The following is a 16,350-nucleotide window of genomic DNA, read 5'->3' as shown; positions in this document are numbered from 1 at the left end:
GCCGCCTCGCTGGGAGCCGGAGCGGCCCCGGCAGCGCCGGAGCGTCCGGCCCGGGAGAGACGGGCACCGGGAGCCGCGGGGACAGCGCGGGGGACGGGGGATGGCCGAGGAGGAGCCGCTTGGCCAAGGGTGCCTCGCGGTGGGGTCCCAGCCCCCGGGGCCAGGCGGCGCCCCCCGGGCAGCGGAGCCTCCGGGACCGGCCCCGCTCCCCTGGCCGGAGAGGAGCGAGCGGAGCCAGGCCACCTGGAGCCGGCTCAGCGGCATAAATCAGCCTCAGGAACCGGCCCAAGCCTCCGGAGCAAAATAATGAGCTCATCCGAGAAGCTCCTTCACCTCTGCCCTGGGCTGGGAGCGGGAGCCCTGGGGACGCCGCAGGAGCCTCGACGGCCGATCCCGACGGCAGCGGGGCGCGGAGCTCGGGGTGCGTCCAAGCCCCGGGACCGGCGCTGCTCAGCCCCGGGGGCCGCCTGCGCCCTCAGGCCTCAGCCTCCCGGAGGGCTCGGGCAGAGCCCGGGGCACTCGGCCAGGCTGCAGCTGGAGGCCGCGGGGAGCGGAGCCGCGCAGCCGGGAGGCCGGGGCGGGCCCGGCGGCGGAGCGGCCCCGGCAGCTGGCCCGGCAGCTCCCGCTGAGCGCCGGCCAAGGCGGAGGAGCAGCGCGGCTCCCCGGCCGTGTTTACGGCTGTTTCCCCCGCCTCCATAACAACGGGCCGGGCCGAGCCGAGCCCCGGGGGCCGCCCCAGCCCCGCTCCCCCCACATCAGCCGCTCCGGTGCACGCCAGGGCGGCCGGGGCCACACGGCTGCCTCCCCTTTTCCCTGTCCTGTCCGGTGTGTGCCCGCTCCCCCCCCCCGGGGTTTTATTGATTTTATTTTATTTTATTTTATTTTATTTTATTTTATTTTATTTTATTTTATTTTATGTATTTTATTTATTATATTTATTCTATTTATTTATTTATTTATTTTATTATTTTTATTTAATTAATTAATTTATTTAATTTTCCCATAGCAACGCGCTGGAGCGGCCGGTAACGGACCGCTGTGTGTCGGGGGGGGGGGGCCTCGCTCCGTGCTGCTCGGTACCGGGCTCCGCGCATCCCCCGGCCGCGGAGGGGATCCCGGACGCTGCGGGAGCTGCCCCGACGGCGCGGCCGCGGGAGCCGCCGCCGGTAGCGGAGCCGCCGCCGCCGCCGCCGGTGCCGCCGGGCCCGCCCCGAGGTGGCGGCGGGCGGAGCCGCCCCGCCGTGTGGTTCCGGGTCGGGCGGGAAGATGGCGGCGCCCATGGAGCTGTTCTGCTGGGCAGGGGGCTGGGGGCTGCCCTCGGTGGATCCCGACTGCCTGGCCGTGCTGGTGAGCGGCGGCGGGGCCGGCGGCGGGGCCGGTGTGCGCCTCCCGGCCGGGCCCCCCCCTCCCGTCCCGTCCCCTCTCCTCTCTTGCAGACGTACGCGCGGTTCACGGGAGCGCCGCTGAAGGTGCACCGGGTCAGCAGCCCCTGGAGGAGCCCCTCCGGTAAGGACCCGCACCGGGGCACCAAGCCCCGCCGCACCCCCTGCCCCACTGCACCCCCATTGACCCATCGCACAGCCCTGCTCCGCTGCACCCCCACCCCACTGCGCCCCCCACCCCATTGCGTCCCCCGTCCAGTTGCATGCCCCCCATCACAGCACTGTACCCCAGTTCACGCCCCCTGCCCCACTGCACCTCCCCTTGCCCCATTACTTGCCCCCTCCCCAGCGTGCTCCTCCTGTCCCATCACGCAGCTTTCATCCCCTTATCTGCCCCCCTCGCATCGTCCGAGCCCCCTACCCCTGTGCGTGTGCCCTCCCCCCCATCCTGCACGCCCCTCGCTCTGCCCTGTGTGCCCTCACCCCAGTGTGGGGGCCCTGCACCCCCCACGGACCCCCCCAGCCCCTCATCACCGGTTGCAGGGGGACGCCCTGCAGCCACCCCTCTCCCTGCCCTCAGGGCGCCTGCCTGCGCTGAAGACGCGGGATGAGGGCACCATCTCCAAAACGCAGCAAATCATAACTCACCTCAGGAAGCAGGTAGGGGACGGCGACGGGCACCCCCTGGGTGCTGCAGGGGGCCGGAGCACTCACTGGGATGGAGGGAGCTGGAGCTGGAGCAGCAGCAGCAAGGGCATCCCCGGGGATGGGGCCAGGGCACAGCTCCCTGCTCTGGAGGCAGCGTGGTGTGAACCGGTGCGAGCTTTGCCCTGTGGACCCAGCCTGGCTGTCCCCGTGGTGGTGTTTGTTCTGGGGGCAAGCACAACCCCATCTCGAGCCTTGTGCATCTCGAGCAAGGTGGGCGTTGTCCCCTCCATGGTCTGTGCTCCAGCGTGGCTGTGAGCAGGGAGCAGACCTGCAGGGCCCATGGGACACCCTGAGCTGCCCGCTCCCAGCTCTTCCCTTTGGGCCTGGAAGTCAAGACAAACCTTAACTCTCCTAGCGCTGGGTCTGGACATGGGTGGGTAGAGCTCAGAGGGGGCACAGCACCAGATCCTGCCTGCTCCGCTCCTGGGGTTGGCCGGGTGTCCATCCTGATAACCTCCCAACCTCCCAGCTCACAGAGGAGCGAGAGCAGGGGTGGGTACAGAGCAGGGCTGGCCCTGCTGGCTGATCCCTCTGCACGCAGGCACTCGCTTTGTCACGGTCCCCCGAGGTTGCAGGATGGCTGCTTCCCTGCCAGCTCAGCCCCGTTTCCTTTCCTCCCCAGAAATACAACGCTGACTTCGACCTCTCAGCCACGCAAGGAGCAGACACGCTGGCTTTCGTGTCCCTGCTAGAAGAGAAGCTGCTGCCAGTGCTGGTGAGTCTCAGCGTGGCCGCGGGGAACATCTCAGAGGTGCCTGCGTGCGCTGGGCACGGGCTGTCCTTGTGCCACTGCCATCGGCTGTGCCGGCTCTGGCACTCCCCGGGGCATCGGCACGGGTTGTCCTCTGCTGCAGATCCACACATTCTGGGTGGATGCGAAGAACTACGTGGAGCACACGCGGAAGTGGTACGCCGAGACCATCCCCTTCCCGCTGAACTTCTTCCTGCCCAACTGCATGCACAAGCAGCACGTGGAGCGGCTGCAGCTCATGTGGGGAGACGGCTACATGGAGGATGAGGAGAAGCTGGAGAAGGAGGTGAGGGGATGTGTGGGAAGGAGGTGCCCAGCTCCAAACACTGCAGCTCCTCAGGGATTGCCCGGAGGGATCACGCAAGGCTGAAATCTCAGCCTGGGATCTGGGGTTCCCAGCCTGAGCACCCCCCCCCCCATCGCTGTGACACCGCGACACTCTGCAGCCCTGGCTCTGTCTTCATTCTCTAGCTGTACCGGGATGCTCGGGAATGCCTGACACTCCTGTCCCAGCGCCTTGGCTCCCAGAAGTTTTTCTTCGGAGACTCGTACGTGGCTACAGGGGGAACATACTGCGGGGACTGCAAGCCCCCTGCACGCAGGCAGGACCAAGCCCCCGCGGCTCACGGGGAAGCCGTAGCCCACAAATGTTGCTTTGGGGAGCTGGACAGGCTGGAGGGGATGGAGCGACACGGGCAGGAACGATGCAAGAGCTTGTGGGATTTGCCACCAGCCTCAGCATCGCTTTTCCCCAGCTTCTGAGCACTTGTTGGAGCCAGCAAGGCTGCTCAGAGACAGGACTGTCCTGCATCCCGTGCCCCTGCCCTGTCCCCACTGCTGGGACTGGGAGCAGGGAGCCCTCCCGGCAAGGAGGAGCTACTTGCTGTCCCCAGGAGCACGGCGGGGTGGCACAGAAGGCTGGGGGTGGCCGCATCTTGGTGGCTTCGGGTGGGGATGGGGGAGGGAGGGCCCATGACCCAGTGGCGGATCTCTGTTCCCCAGGCCCGCTTCCCTCGACGCCTTTGTCTTCAGCCGCCTGGCGCCGCTCCTGAAAGCGAAGCTGCCCAACGGGAAACTGCAGCAGCACCTGAAGTCCCTGCAGAACCTGTGCAACTACTGCACCTCCATCCTCAGCCTCTACTTCCCCTGGGATGGAGGTGAGATGCACCCCCAGCCTCACGCTGCACCTTTGGGGTGCCCCCCTCAAAAAAAAAAACACCACTAAACCCAACACTGGTGCCCTGCTGTGCTCTGTTCCCCCCAGGTGACCTCCCCACCAGCGCCCCGCGGGTTGGGGGTGCCGAGGGTGGCGACACAGAGGAGGACCCCCACAAGCGGCGCAACCAGCTGCTGTCGGTGCTGGTGGGGCTGGCGGCCATGCTGGGCTACGCCTTCCTGAGCGGCATCGTCTCCATCCAGCGTGGCGCCGTGGGGCCGGCTGGCCGCCAGCCCATCGCCCTGGAGGAGGAAGAGGAGGAGGAGGAGGAGTGAGGAAGAGCGGCCGCGTTCAGAGCTGTGATTATGTACTCGTCCGGCCACTCGAACTGACTGTTTTTACGCCGGTGGCCTCGCAGCGTTGCTCCCTGCAGGTGTGCCGCTCTGCGTCCCAGCAGAAATTACAGCCCTCGCCCGCCGCACCAATAAACCTCACTCTCTCCACCCGCGCTCTCCCATCCTCCCTGTGGCCTCTCATGGTTGCAGGGCCGGCCACCTTTCCCTTTCCCCTTCTCCCAGGTGCCCAGGCTGGGGGCACTAATGTGCTGCTCCACCAGTGCTCCAATCCTGTCTGCGCCCCCCCCAAATCCTTCCCTTACCCCCAGGAGGGCTGCGGGATCTACAGCACTGGGGAACACGGCAAAGAAGGAAAACTGTGGGTCTTCAAGGTCCTGTATCTGCTCAGCACCTTAGTTTGCATCTGTGGCGGTGCTGGGAGCATCTCCCTCCCTCGGCAGTCATGGGGCTGAGCCCTCTGCCTCTTGTCCTCGCAGCTCCCCTGCCCCGTGGCTGTGCAGAGCCCCATGGCACTGGTGCCCCCCTCCTGCTGTGCCACAGTGTGCCTGGGGACAGCCCCCGGCCAGCTGCCTCCTGGGCAGTGCAGCAGAAAGCAGCAGCGCAGGAGCCCAGGCTGTCAGCAGGACGTGTCCCCGGCCCGGCAGGGCACGAGCTCTCCCCTTGCTGCTGGAGGGCCGCCCGCCAGCCCGGCTCACCGCAGCGGCGCGCGTGGGGCGGCGAGCAGCCACCAGGCCTGCGGCTGCAGCAGGAATTCCTCCAAGGATGACAGCTCTGTTTGCATTCCTCCACGCCTGCCAGGAATGGGGAGTTCCTTGCAGCTGGCACTGCCAAAAAGCACGTAGTGCGGCGAACGTCGCTCCGCAAGCCCTGCAAGACCCAGGGCTGGGATGGGGAGGGGGCTTCTGTCCCAGCACCGAGCGGAGCTGCCGCTCTCAACAGGGGCTGCCCGGCCTCAGGGCTCAGCACCCGGCCCTGGGGGCAAGCGGGGCCGTCAGCGATGCTGCGGTTTCCCCCAGCTGCCGTCAGTTTACGAGGGTGTAAATGGAAAAGCGGTGTCTGGCCAGGCTCGCGCACGCGTGCACCCGCTGCCAGGCGGCACACAGCCCTCGCTTGTTCGGCTGCGTGCTGGGGCTGCCACCCTGGCTCCGGGTGCCCCCTGGGGTGGTGGGGGGACGGGGATGGGTTCTGCACCCTGGGAACACAGCCCCACGGCACACGGGGTCCTGGTGCAAAGGTCCTGCACCGGGCATGGGTTTGCAGGCCGGGGGCCCCCAGGTTTGCACCGGGGCCAGGAGAGGAGCCAGGGTGTGAATGGTTTCCCTCACCCGCGTGGCGGCCGTGGAGCCTCCAGTTCGAGGGGCCCTGCCGGGAGGGGAATGACTCAACGCAGCTCCCCCCGGCCCCGCTCCCCCCATAACGTCACTCGGGAAGTATGCGCCCGACGCTCCAGTTTCCCATTAGCAGAGGGGTTTATGGCTGCTCCAGCAGCACAAACCGCAGTGAGCAGCCTCCTGCTCCTGCCAGCAGGAGAAACTGGGGCTGCTGACGTCAGGCCCCGCGCTGAATCCCGGCGGCCGAGCCCAGCTGCCACCGTCCCCAGGCCCCCGCCGGCTTCAGGCTGCAGCTCTGCCACCAGGACGCTGCACGTGGGCAGGGGAGGGGAGCGAGGTCCCCAAGTCCCCTCGGGCACAGCCTAGGTGGGGCTGCCTCCCACCAAGGTCACAGCTTGGGGGGGAGCAGTGGGGGTCTGGGGGGCCTGTGGGTACAGCCGCTTCCATACCTGCCTCCTCACCCAGCTCCAGCACCGTGAGGAGGCGGCAAGGGAGGGCAGAGGACGCGCAGGCGAGATTGTAGAAAACCTCTTTATTTTATGAAAACATCTAGAAAACAGCAGGCGTTGTGGCCTGTGGATCGGTCAGATCCCCTGGGGTGGTGCAGGGCCACAGGGGACTGTCCCCGAGCCCCCAGGGGGGTGAAGCAGCCCCCCAGCAGCACTGCTGGCCCCGGGACCACCGCAGCCATGCTAGGCCAGCTGCTTCCACAGGAACGTCTGGATGGAGTCGCTGGGAGCTGTGGCCTCAATGAAGCCAACCCTGGGGTCTGAGATCCCAAAGGAGACATCCATGGGGGACCTGGGGGGGATGCGAGGAGGGAAGCAGGTCAGAGGAGGTGGCTGGGCTGTGGGGTCAGGGCGCAGGGCCAAGCCACTCACCGGTTCAGGACCACCAGGACCACGGCGCCGTCGGGGCGCAGGAAAGCCGTGTGCTCCAGTTCACACCTGCGGCACTTCTTGGAGACAGCCAGCCCCACGCGCTGCGAGCCCTCAGGGATGAACTTGCTGCAGGGACAAGCAGGGGCTGGACGCAGCACCCAGGAGTGCTGTTGGGTCCCCTTGTTGGCCGCCCCCAGCCCCAACCCACCTGAAGTGCCCCATGTGGTAGAACATGGGCTGCTTGTAGAAGACGTCCTTGCTGCTGTCCACGATGACGGGGCTGTCCACGTAGTTCTTGCTCCAGTTGGGGCCTCCCTGAAGGTCCAGTGCCAGGTTCCAGTCGGTCCAGCCCGTAACGTAGTTGTTGAGGTCCTGCGGGAGTGGTCGCGGTGCTGAGCCGCACGCAGCCGAGGGGGGCAGTGCGTCCCGTGGGCCCACCCAGCCCTACCGTGAGGATGCTGTGGCTGTACTTGCTCCCGCGGTCCCAGCCACCAAGCACCACCCGGGGCTCCCAGAAGTAGGAGCCAGTGGAGGCCTCCGTAGAGAGGAGGAAGTAATTGGGGAAGAGGTGGTGGGTGATGGAGAGGGTGAGGTCGATGGGCGCCAGGAAGTCCAGGTACCAGTGGATGCCGATGCCGCTGATGTAGCTGGCGGCCACAGGGTCTTTGAGAACCTGGGAGGAGAAAAAAGCAAGGCCCTGAGAGCCGCTGTGGGGCAGGGCAGAGCTGCTGTGGGGCAGGGCAGAGCCACCGTGGGGCCTCACCACTTGAGCCCAGTAGGGCAGCATCACACGCTGGTCATCCAGGATGATGAGCTGGACGTTGCGGTGGGAGCTGTTGGCCAGCGCAGGGCCCAGGTCCTGTGCAATGAAATCCCGCTGGTGTTCTGGGGAGAAGCCCAAGCACTGGAAGGGGTAGAAGACGATCTCGCCGGCCGTGGGCTCGTTCCCTGCTGTCACAGCCCAGAAGGTCAGGTTGTGCTTGGCGTATTCATCCAGGAACCTGGGCACAGGAGCGGCAAGGTGAGCGGCCTCATCACAGCAGCGCCAGCCTGGCTCTGGGGTGCAGCCCCCAGTGCCCTTTGGGGTCCCTTGGCTGCTCACCGGATGAAGTATTTGGCCCAGGCCTTGTGGTACTTGTCCCCTGGGTTTCCCTTTAGTGTCCCCCTCCCCGTCATGGCACCGTTTGTCTTCATCCAGACCGGGGATGTCCAGGGGCTGGCGTACAGTGACAGGGGACGCTTGGCTACCGCCTGGGCTGCCTGGAGGATCGGGATCTGGGGACAACACAGAGATGGCAGCGAGTTCTCCTGGGTCCGTGCCAGCTCCAGCACCACAAGTGGCAGGGTGAGCCCTCTCCTTCCCCCTGCCCTGGGAAGCCACCTTCCTCAGGCCACCCGTCCCACCCCAGACCCAGCCCCAGCACTTCAGGCTTGCCCATCCCATGGCTGCCCCCCATCCACGGGACTCACCTTCATCCGCGTATCCTCCTCCGTCAGGTTGAAGTGCTTCAGCTCAAAGTCACCCTCTGCGTCAGCATAGGTGTAGAGACGCACAGAGAAATCGGTGCTGGCCATGGGGACGCGCACGAGGTTGTACTCAATGCCTGGGGAAGGAGCGGGGGGTGATGGGGGTCCCTGGGAGGCATTTGGGGGGGGTGCAACTCCCCAGTCCCTCAGCTGCTCTCCAAAACCAAGGCCAGGCACCCAGTGCTCTTGCCCTGCCCCGTGCTCACCTTCCTCAGAGAAATAGGAGCGGAGCAGATGGCTCTGAGCCTCCTTGGACAGGGACTGGATGTTTATGGCAGCTGAGTCCGTGACGGAGCCTCCAAAGCCCTTCACCTTCTGGTAGCGCTGCGCCGTGTCCAGAGTGAGGTGGAAATCTGCAGGGATGAGCAGCATCACGGCTACAGCGTGGGGATGGGGACTCTATCCCTGGGGATGCGGCACTGCGTCCGCAGCTGGGGCAGGTACCTGGGGTCTCTGCATTGCTCTGGAAGCTCCCCTCGCTGCGCTCCAGCCGCTTGCCGGCCTTGCTGCTCTCATACTTGACGTAGGTGCCCGGGGCCGGCAGCACCACGGGGTCCAGCGTGTCGCAGTACGCGGCGCTGCAGGCACACACCAGCGAGCCGTGCCCAAAGTCCTTGGCGTTGCAGGGCCGGCCGCCTGCAGTGGGAGGAGAGGGGCTGGCAGAGGTCTGCCACAGACCTTCCCCTGCCAGGAAGGAGCTGCTCCGGCCCCCAGCTCACCCCTTCTGCCCTGCACCCCCCTTGGGGACACAGCCTGGCTACTCACCTGCCACGTGCGGTGCTGATTGCAGCAGCAGGAGCCAGCCCAGGACGCTGGCACACCCAGGCCACATGGCGCCTCCGCTGCCGTGGGACTCGGACAGATGCGATCAGCGAGCTCTGGGGCTGGGAGCAGGGCAGTGGATGTCAGCGAGTGGCTCCTCTGCCCCATCCCAGCCCCACACGGGGGCAGAAACCCCAGGCAGTGACAGCTCCTCATCTGAGACAACGGGGTCTGGGAGCCCCAGGACCCACCAGCACCCTGGCCCGGCACTCGCCCTCCCTCTTGCCTCACTGGCAGCGTGCTGCTCCCACAGGGCTGTCACCCATGGGTGTCTCCAGCCACACTGCAGCCCAGAGCATGCGCACCCCAGCCAGAGGTGCAGCCCCCAGCATGTGCCGCCCTCTGCCCGGCATTCTGGCACTGCCAGCCGCCCACGCTGGCAGCACCCGGTGTGTCGGATCACTCCCGTCTTCGCCTTCCTCCCTCCCCTCTCACAGTGCATGCCTGCCTCCTCCCCACATTGTGTGACCCTCAGCTGTGCCGTGCCCCAGCAGGACTGGGGGCTAGCACATGCTGAGGCCCCACGGGACTGGCTCTGGATGTGTCCCTGGTGCCTCCTGAGCCATGGTCAGGAGCAAACAGCTCTGTGCTTGCACCCCAAAGTGTGGCAGCCAGGGCTTGCCCAGCCAGAGAGGTTTGGGGATGGAGCCCACAGCACGGGGAGGTCCCACGTTTCCCTGCCCTCTGCAGCTGCTCCCACTCTGTCTTGTCCACCCTGCTCTGCTGGGCAAGGAGCATCCCAAAGGAAACACAGGATCAGCCACCCCTGTGCCTCCCTGTGCTGCTGCCACCAGGACAGGGGGAAGCAAGGTTTGGGACAGTGCCACCAAGAGACCCTGCGGGATAGGGACCGGGGCCAGGAGGGTTCTCGTGCACCCATCATCTGCCGGCAGCGACCGGCCGACATGGTGCTCACAGCCTCAGCCTGGTCCCAGGTCCTTGGCCAACCCCATCCCCGCTGTCTGAAAAAAAGCCATTCCAGATCCAGGCTACTCACCTGCTCCCAGAAATCCTTCTCTTGCCGTGTCTCTGCTCGGGAGCAGGGCGGCAAGGCAGCAGGACCTGCTCTCTGGGCTGCAGCCGGGTAGGAGGCAACAGCTTCTGGCTGAGCAGGAAAGGTGAGTCTCAGGAGAGAGGACGGCCCATGGGATTTGGGTGCGTTTGAAGAGGAGCCCGAGGAGGGTTTTGCAACACCGCACCAATGAGAGCTTTCAACACTTCCCTGCAGCGTTTGCAAAGTTCTCCCGAAACCTGTCCCAGCATCTGCAGGGCAGCCAGGGAGGGGGACAGGACTGCCCACCTGCACCTCTCTGCAGCAGCTCCCCTTTATGCCTTGGTCATTCTGGCCACATCTCCCCATGCAGACACCTTCCCTCGGCCCTGACGTGGTTCTCTCCGTGTCTTCTGTGCCACAGACGCAGGCAGGAACCTTCTCTAGCAAGTGCTGTGGCTGAGACCCACGTCCCACTCATGGGTCCACCAGCCGGCTTTCCCCATGTGGCAGCCGTGTGGCCAGGGCTGCAGGGCACCCCTGGGACCATCCGAAAGCAGCAGGAGCCATCACACTACCCCTCACCGCCCCTCCTTGCGGGTGCTGCCGGGGGCCCCAGGCTCTGCCCCGTGCTCCCCCACTCGCCCCTGCCATGGGGTCGCATCCCCCGATGCCAGCCCCTGCCCGCAGCAGCGCTGGGTGGAGCGGGCTGCAGCGCTGCATCGACCGCATCGCGGGCTGCGGAACAAGCCCAGACAGCGCACCTTCTAATTTAGGATCCTTCCTAATTGCCAGCACCTGCCCATCAAGAGAAACAGGATGGGGGCAACACTTGCCCTGTGCCAGCCCCGCTCCCCCCCAGGCTCCCCACTGCAAGGTCCCCAGGGCAAATCCCGCAGCCTGTGCCCCTCGCAGCCATGGCACAGTGCCTGGGACGGCACAGCCCTCGCCTCCTCCATCGGCACACGGGGAAGAAGGCAAGGCACCAGCCTGCGGCAGCCGTGCTTGCAGCTGGCAAGGGAGCACCGAGGCTGGCTGCAGGGGCTGTGCCGAAGTGCTGCAGCGCACGCGTGTGCTTCAGGCACGGCAAACAGCAGCTGTGGGGCTCCAGACATGCCCATGTGTGCCTCCTCTGCATGGCAGAGCTTTAATTTAAATTAGGAAGGGAAGGAATTCCAGCTGCGGTTTGGGTCAGCGCTACCCAGAAGCATCGACAGAAGAGCAGGATGGGCAGAAATGCCCTATGAAAAGGGCTGAGAACCAGCCAGGTGCTGTCTTCTTGTCGAGCTCCAACAAGACAGCTGTTAAACCTCTTTTTTTTTTTTTTTTTTTTTTTTTTTTTCTTTTTCCTCCAACATCAGCAACTCCGCAGCTTACACACAAGTGGAATTTGCTAAGGAGCTCTCTGGCTTTCTAATTCCTGGACTTCAAAGATACTGGTAACCTTCCCAAAGACTGGAGCAAGCAAAAACTGTAACTGGTATTTAAAAAGAGTAAACAGGATGGTCAGGTAATTGTAGCCTGTCAGCTTGATTTCAGACAGAGCCAGAATAGAGGGGAGTCTGTCATGAGGCTCCATTAGCAGAGGATTACTGGAGATGGCAGGCGGTGTGAATTTATGGAAGAGATGGTATCAAATTAATCTGGCTGCCGCGGCTGCGGGGTTTGGTCGATGGGGACATGGCTCCAGCATACTCGGCCTTTTGTGCAGCATCCCCCCGATGCAGCATGACATTTTCATTTAAAAAAAAAAAAAAAAAAAAGCAAGCTAGGAAAACCAACGGCACATATGAAACGAATCAAAAGCTGGCCCACGGCACAGCCTCTGGCTGCAGCTACAAACGAGGCAGCCACACAGAGGACGCGGGGACGGAGGCTGCCCTAGGACCCCCTCGGCACTCTGCGCCTCACCCACGTCGTGGAAGAAAAGGGAGGAAAACGGAACAATTTCCGAGCACGTAGGGGAAACAATGACGGGGAACGGTGCATGCCGGAGGGAGCACGTCAAGGCTTTACTTGGCGTGCGAGACACACGCGAAGGTTTGGAGGGAGCCACGTGTGGAAGCGTGGCCTGGTGCAGGGCATGGTGTCCCGGGGGACGCTGCCGCACTGGGAGGGGGATGCAATGGGACCGTGGCACCCCTGGCACAGGGGTGGGAGGACCCCTGGGCCACCCCATGTCCCTGGGGTGCCACCACCACTGGAGAATGCTGGAAATGGAGAGGGGAGAGCTGCCACCCGCAGCCCCCAGCACCAACCCCCAGCCCTGGGGACAGCCCTGTCACTGCCGCCGCCACAGGTAGGTCTGGATGGAGCTGGCTGGAGCCACGGCCTCGATGAAACCAACAGCGGGGTCCGAGATCCCGAAGGACACATCCCAGGCAGACCTTAGGAGAAAGGCGAGAGGGGCTGAGAAGGTTGGCACCGTGAGCCCCCCTCCCCAGCCCCCACTGACCTATTGAGGACCACCAGGACGATGGTGCCATCAGGGCGCAGCAGTGCCACGTGCTCCAGCTGGCAGAAGAGGCACCGGCGGCTGCTGTGCAGCCCCACGCGCCGTGAGCCCTCGGGGATGAACTTGCTGCAGGAAGGGAATGGGGGCTCCAGGGGATGCCAGCAACCCCGTCCCAATCCCAGTGACCGTGGGGGGCAGGCAGCCTCATCCCAGGCATGGGGCACAGCTCCGAGGACCACTGGAGCCAGCCCCGACCCACCTGAAGTGCCCCATGTGGTAGAACATGGGCTGCTTGTAGAAGACGTCCTTGCTGCTGTCCACGATGACGGGGCTGTCCACGTAGTTCTCGACCCAGTTGGGGCCCCCCTGAAGGTCCAGCGCCAGGTTCCAGTCGGTCCAGCCGGCCACGAAGTGGTTCAGGACCTGGGCAGCAAGGAAAGGGGCTCAGGGCGGCCGTGCTGGGCTCGCAGCCATGCTGGGAGAGGCCGTACCGTCAGGATGCTGTGGCTGTAGCGGTCCCCTCGCTCCCAGCAGCCCAGAGACACAGAGAACCGATAGGTGAGGAAACCGCTGCAGGCCTCAGTGTAGAGGAGGAAATGGTTGGGGAAGAGCTTGTGGGTGGCCTCCAGGCTGCAGCTGGCTGGGACAATGCTGTCCAGGTACCAGTGAACGCCGACACCAGCAACGTAGTGGGCAGCGGTGGCATCGCCCAGGACCTGGCGGGACAAAGGAGATGCCTCAGGGGACGCCCCCGTCCCCACGGGGCTCGGCACATGGACCCCATTGTGGCCCGCCAAGACTACCAGCCTCCCCTCTCGCAAGCACCAGGGACTCCTTCACCTGCACCCTAACCAGCAAGAAGCACCCAGAGGTGGCTCCAGCACCCTGCTGGGCACATGGAGGGACACCTCCCACCCCTCCTTCCTCATCCTCAGCAGGATGGTCAGGCACCGCTCGCCCCCAGGGCCTGCTGCTCTGAAGGAAGGGAGGAACACGCTCACGCTTTGCCCTCCCCCTGCAGCTCCGTCCTTGCTCAAGGTAGAGACAGGAGCAAATTTTCCTTTCCTTGTTCCTAGTCTAGAGGAATTCCCATGACGCCTCTTCAGTAGTGCAAAGGAAGGAGGGCAAGGAGTAAAACAAAGAAGCTGAAACTGCCCGGAGAAGCAGCCGGCGTGCAGGCAGTGCCTGTGGCTGCCCTGCTGCAGGAACGTGGGATGAAGAAGCCTCCTCCTGTCCCTGCCTCAGACAAGAGCGCAGGGGTGGCTGCTACCAATTACCCAGCTTCTGCTCCCTCTGCAGCACGCCTGATTTGCCTTCCCGTCTGTCTAGGACTGGGAGCGGCTGCAGGCTTAATTTTAGGTTAACATTCAATGGTTAGGTGTGAAGCAGAGCAGACAGCTGGAGGGGAAGCTCCGCGCCTCACCACTTTGGCCCAGGCGGGGAGGTGGATGCGCTGGTCGTCCATGATGATGAGCCGGGTGCTGTGCGAGCTCTGGGCCAGCGCAGGGCCCAGGTCCTGGGCCACAAAGTCCCGCTGCTGCACGGCGGTGAAGGCGATGGTCGGGAACTGGGGGTGCGCTAAGAGCGCCGCGAGGGGCTCGTTCTGCGCCGTCACCGCCCAGAAGGTCAGGTTGTGCTTGGCGTATTCATCCAGGAACCTGGGAGAGGGGAGAGTGGAGGGATGCTGGCCTCACCGCAAGTGTCCCCTGCCCCCAACACGCTCCCCCGTTTGCCCCAGCCCCAGGGCATCCCAGCCCCAAGGAATGGTACTTGATGAAGTAGTTGGCCCAGGTCTTGTGGTACTTGTCCCCCGCCTGCCCCTTCAGCGTGCCCTTCCCGCGAACATCCTCATTGCTCTTCATCCAGGCCGGGGAGGTCCAGGGGCTCGCATACAGGGACAGCGGCCGTTTGGCCATGGCCAAGGCTCGGTGCAGGATGGGGATCTGCAGCACGGGGCAGAGAGAGGCTCAGCTCCAGCTGCAGCTCTTCAAAACCCCAACAGGAGGAAGGGGAGCACTGAAGGGCCCTTGCGAGGAACGGCAGCCAGAGAGCACCACCCATGGCACAGAGCCCTGGCTCTGCTCCTTGCCAGCACCGGGCGGGCACGCCGGGACGCACCCCAGAGGAGGTGCCAGCTCCTGCGGGCTGTCCCCACACACCCCACACCGGGATGGCAGTGCCCGGGCACCAGGGTCCCCATGCAGGAACTCCTACAGAGGAGCCGATAGAAAGAGAGGGACCCAGGCACTGGCGGCGGGCTCAGTCTCCTACCTTCATCTTCACGTCCTCCTCTGCCAGCTTGAAGTGCTTCAGCTCATAGTCATAGGGGACATCGTCGTAGCTGTAGGGGCGCACAGAGAAGTCGCTGCAGGCCATGGGGACCCGGACGAGGTTGTACTCGATCCCTGCGGAGAAGGAAAGGCACCGAGCAGCACCGCAACAGCAGCTCAGGCGATGCACGTCCCTGCAGCTGGGACACCACAGCTCCCAGCAGGAACCCAGCGAGCTGCCCCACACTGCTGACACCCTCGCTGCTCACCATTCTCGGAGAAGTAGGACTGCAGCAGGTTGTCCTGGGCCGGCTGCGACAGCCCCAGGATGTTGAGGGCAGCAGCATCCGAGAGAGACCCACCGAAGCCCTTCACGTGCTGGTACAGCGCAGAGATGTTGAGCGTCAGCAGCAGCCCTGCGAGGGAAAACCCAGCCTGGCTCAGCTCACGGGAGACCTGCAGGAGCACCCGCTGCCTGCACACAGCAGGTACCTGGGGCACGGAGGCTGCGCTGGAAGCTCCCCTCGCTGCGCTCCAGCCGCTTGCCGGCCTTGCTGCTCTCGTACTTGACGTAGGTGCCCGGGGCTGGCAGCACCACGGGGTCCAGCGTGTCGCAGTACGTGGCATTGCACACGCACACCATGGAGTCACGGCCAAAATACTTGGGGCTGCAGGGCTGGGCGCCTGCGGGCACGGGCAGATGCTGGAGGGGGACGCTCCCTAAGGGGCTGTGGCCCTTCGAGAGCTCTCCCTGTGCCTTGGGGTGCTCCCTAAATCCCTCCAGCCCCACGCTCCCCACCCTGCTCACCCCACCCCACCCTGTCTCTGCACTCACCTGCAGCCCTGGGCACCGCCTGGAGCAGCAGCAGCCAGCCCAGGACCCCGGCATACTGGGCCCACATGGCACTGCCACGTCCCCTTGGTTCAGGCAGACCTGGGGGAGCAGACTCTGCATTTGGGGGGCATGCTGTTAGGAAACCCTGAGCTGGTGCAGGAGGGGATGGACAGGGCTGCATTGGGGAGCAGGGCTGGGTCGGCTGCTTCGCCTTCAGCTGCTGGAACTGCTGCCTTGCCAGCCAAGACCCTTGCCCTCCTGCCAAGACCCTCATTTGGGGCAGGGGAGGTGGCTCCATCCTGCCCCCGGGGAACCCAGAGCCCACCTGCCTCTGTGCCGCTTGCTGTGCCTTGCTGCCTCCGGCCCCGCGCTGCAGCAGACCTCCTCCTCCTCCCAAGGCAGCTCCGAGCTCCCCACCTTGCCTTTAAGGGGAGCCGAGTCGAGACCCTCCCTTGCAGCACACCCTCCTCTCCCACCCCCACAGCTCCTCCTTGCTCTTCCTCTGGTCTCGGACCCGGACCATCAGGTATATGTCTTGCCACAGGCTGGTGGGGCCGGTGCTGAAGGAAATCAGGTCCTGTTTGCCTCCAACTGCTTCACCCCCAGGAGAGGCAGCGCCAGAGACATTGTGCTGATGGATCCAGCTGTGCCACCAGCCCTGCCAGTATGGGGAGACACAGCGTGGTGCAGCTCTGAGAAGTTGTTGCAATGCTCTGAAGAAGAAACTAATTTCTTTCTTTCATCAGACGGGCTCTGGATGAATCCCCAAAACCACAGCAGAGCCCACAAACGCACTCGGGGACATTTTGGGCTGCCCTGCTAATGATTTCCAACAGCACGCTGGGCAATTTACCCCTGCCCCTCACCTCATTTCCCTAAGAGGTG

The 16,350-nt window shown here is 64.5% G+C and overlaps 2 protein-coding genes across 2 annotated transcripts; one reads left to right on the top strand and one right to left on the bottom strand.

Moving 5' to 3' along the window:
- The first annotated feature begins 848 nt into the window (after positions 1 to 848).
- On the top strand, positions 849 to 4,494 carry MTX1 (metaxin 1). Its single transcript, XM_082781055.1, has 8 exons — positions 849 to 1,347; positions 1,437 to 1,506; positions 1,963 to 2,042; positions 2,713 to 2,805; positions 2,945 to 3,127; positions 3,313 to 3,389; positions 3,844 to 3,998; positions 4,106 to 4,494. Exons 1-8 carry the CDS (start codon positions 1,267 to 1,269, stop codon positions 4,330 to 4,332), a joined length of 966 nt encoding a protein of 321 aa, XP_082637181.1. The 5' UTR covers positions 849 to 1,266; the 3' UTR covers positions 4,333 to 4,494.
- Positions 4,495 to 6,376: 1,882 nt separating this feature from the next.
- On the bottom strand, positions 6,377 to 15,312 carry LOC309888577 (lysosomal acid glucosylceramidase-like; the record flags this gene model as incomplete). Its single annotated transcript, XM_082780993.1, has 19 exons — positions 15,123 to 15,312; positions 14,900 to 15,046; positions 14,632 to 14,765; positions 14,131 to 14,303; positions 13,784 to 14,018; positions 12,852 to 13,076; positions 12,620 to 12,783; positions 12,361 to 12,486; positions 12,191 to 12,292; positions 8,858 to 8,934; positions 8,537 to 8,728; positions 8,299 to 8,445; positions 8,036 to 8,169; positions 7,668 to 7,840; positions 7,329 to 7,566; positions 7,014 to 7,238; positions 6,774 to 6,937; positions 6,566 to 6,691; positions 6,377 to 6,485 (listed from the first exon to the last, which is right to left on the bottom strand). The coding sequence occupies exons 1-19, from the start codon at positions 15,271 to 15,273 to the stop codon at positions 6,377 to 6,379; spliced, it is 3,042 nt and encodes a 1,013-aa protein (XP_082637119.1). The 5' UTR covers positions 15,274 to 15,312.
- Between the last annotated feature and the right edge of the window lie 1,038 nt (positions 15,313 to 16,350).

The sequence above is a fragment of the Aythya marila genome (assembly GCF_965140915.1).
Source record: "Aythya marila genome assembly, chromosome: 29".
Lineage (NCBI taxonomy): Eukaryota > Metazoa > Chordata > Aves > Anseriformes > Anatidae > Aythya > Aythya marila.
The sequence above is the reverse complement of the archived record's forward strand: the minus strand, read 5'-3'. Positions and strand labels throughout refer to the sequence as shown.

Coding starts and splice junctions, on each gene's coding strand:
- MTX1 (XM_082781055.1), top strand. CDS start 1,267: ATGGCGGCGCCCATGGAGCTGTTCTGCTGGGCAGGGGGCTGGGGGCTG. Junction 1,507..1,962: donor CCCCTGGAGGAGCCCCTCCG/GTAAGGACCCGC, acceptor CCCTGCCCTCAG/GGCGCCTGCCTGCGCTGAAG. Junction 3,390..3,843: donor AAGTTTTTCTTCGGAGACTC/GTACGTGGCTAC, acceptor TCTGTTCCCCAG/GCCCGCTTCCCTCGACGCCT.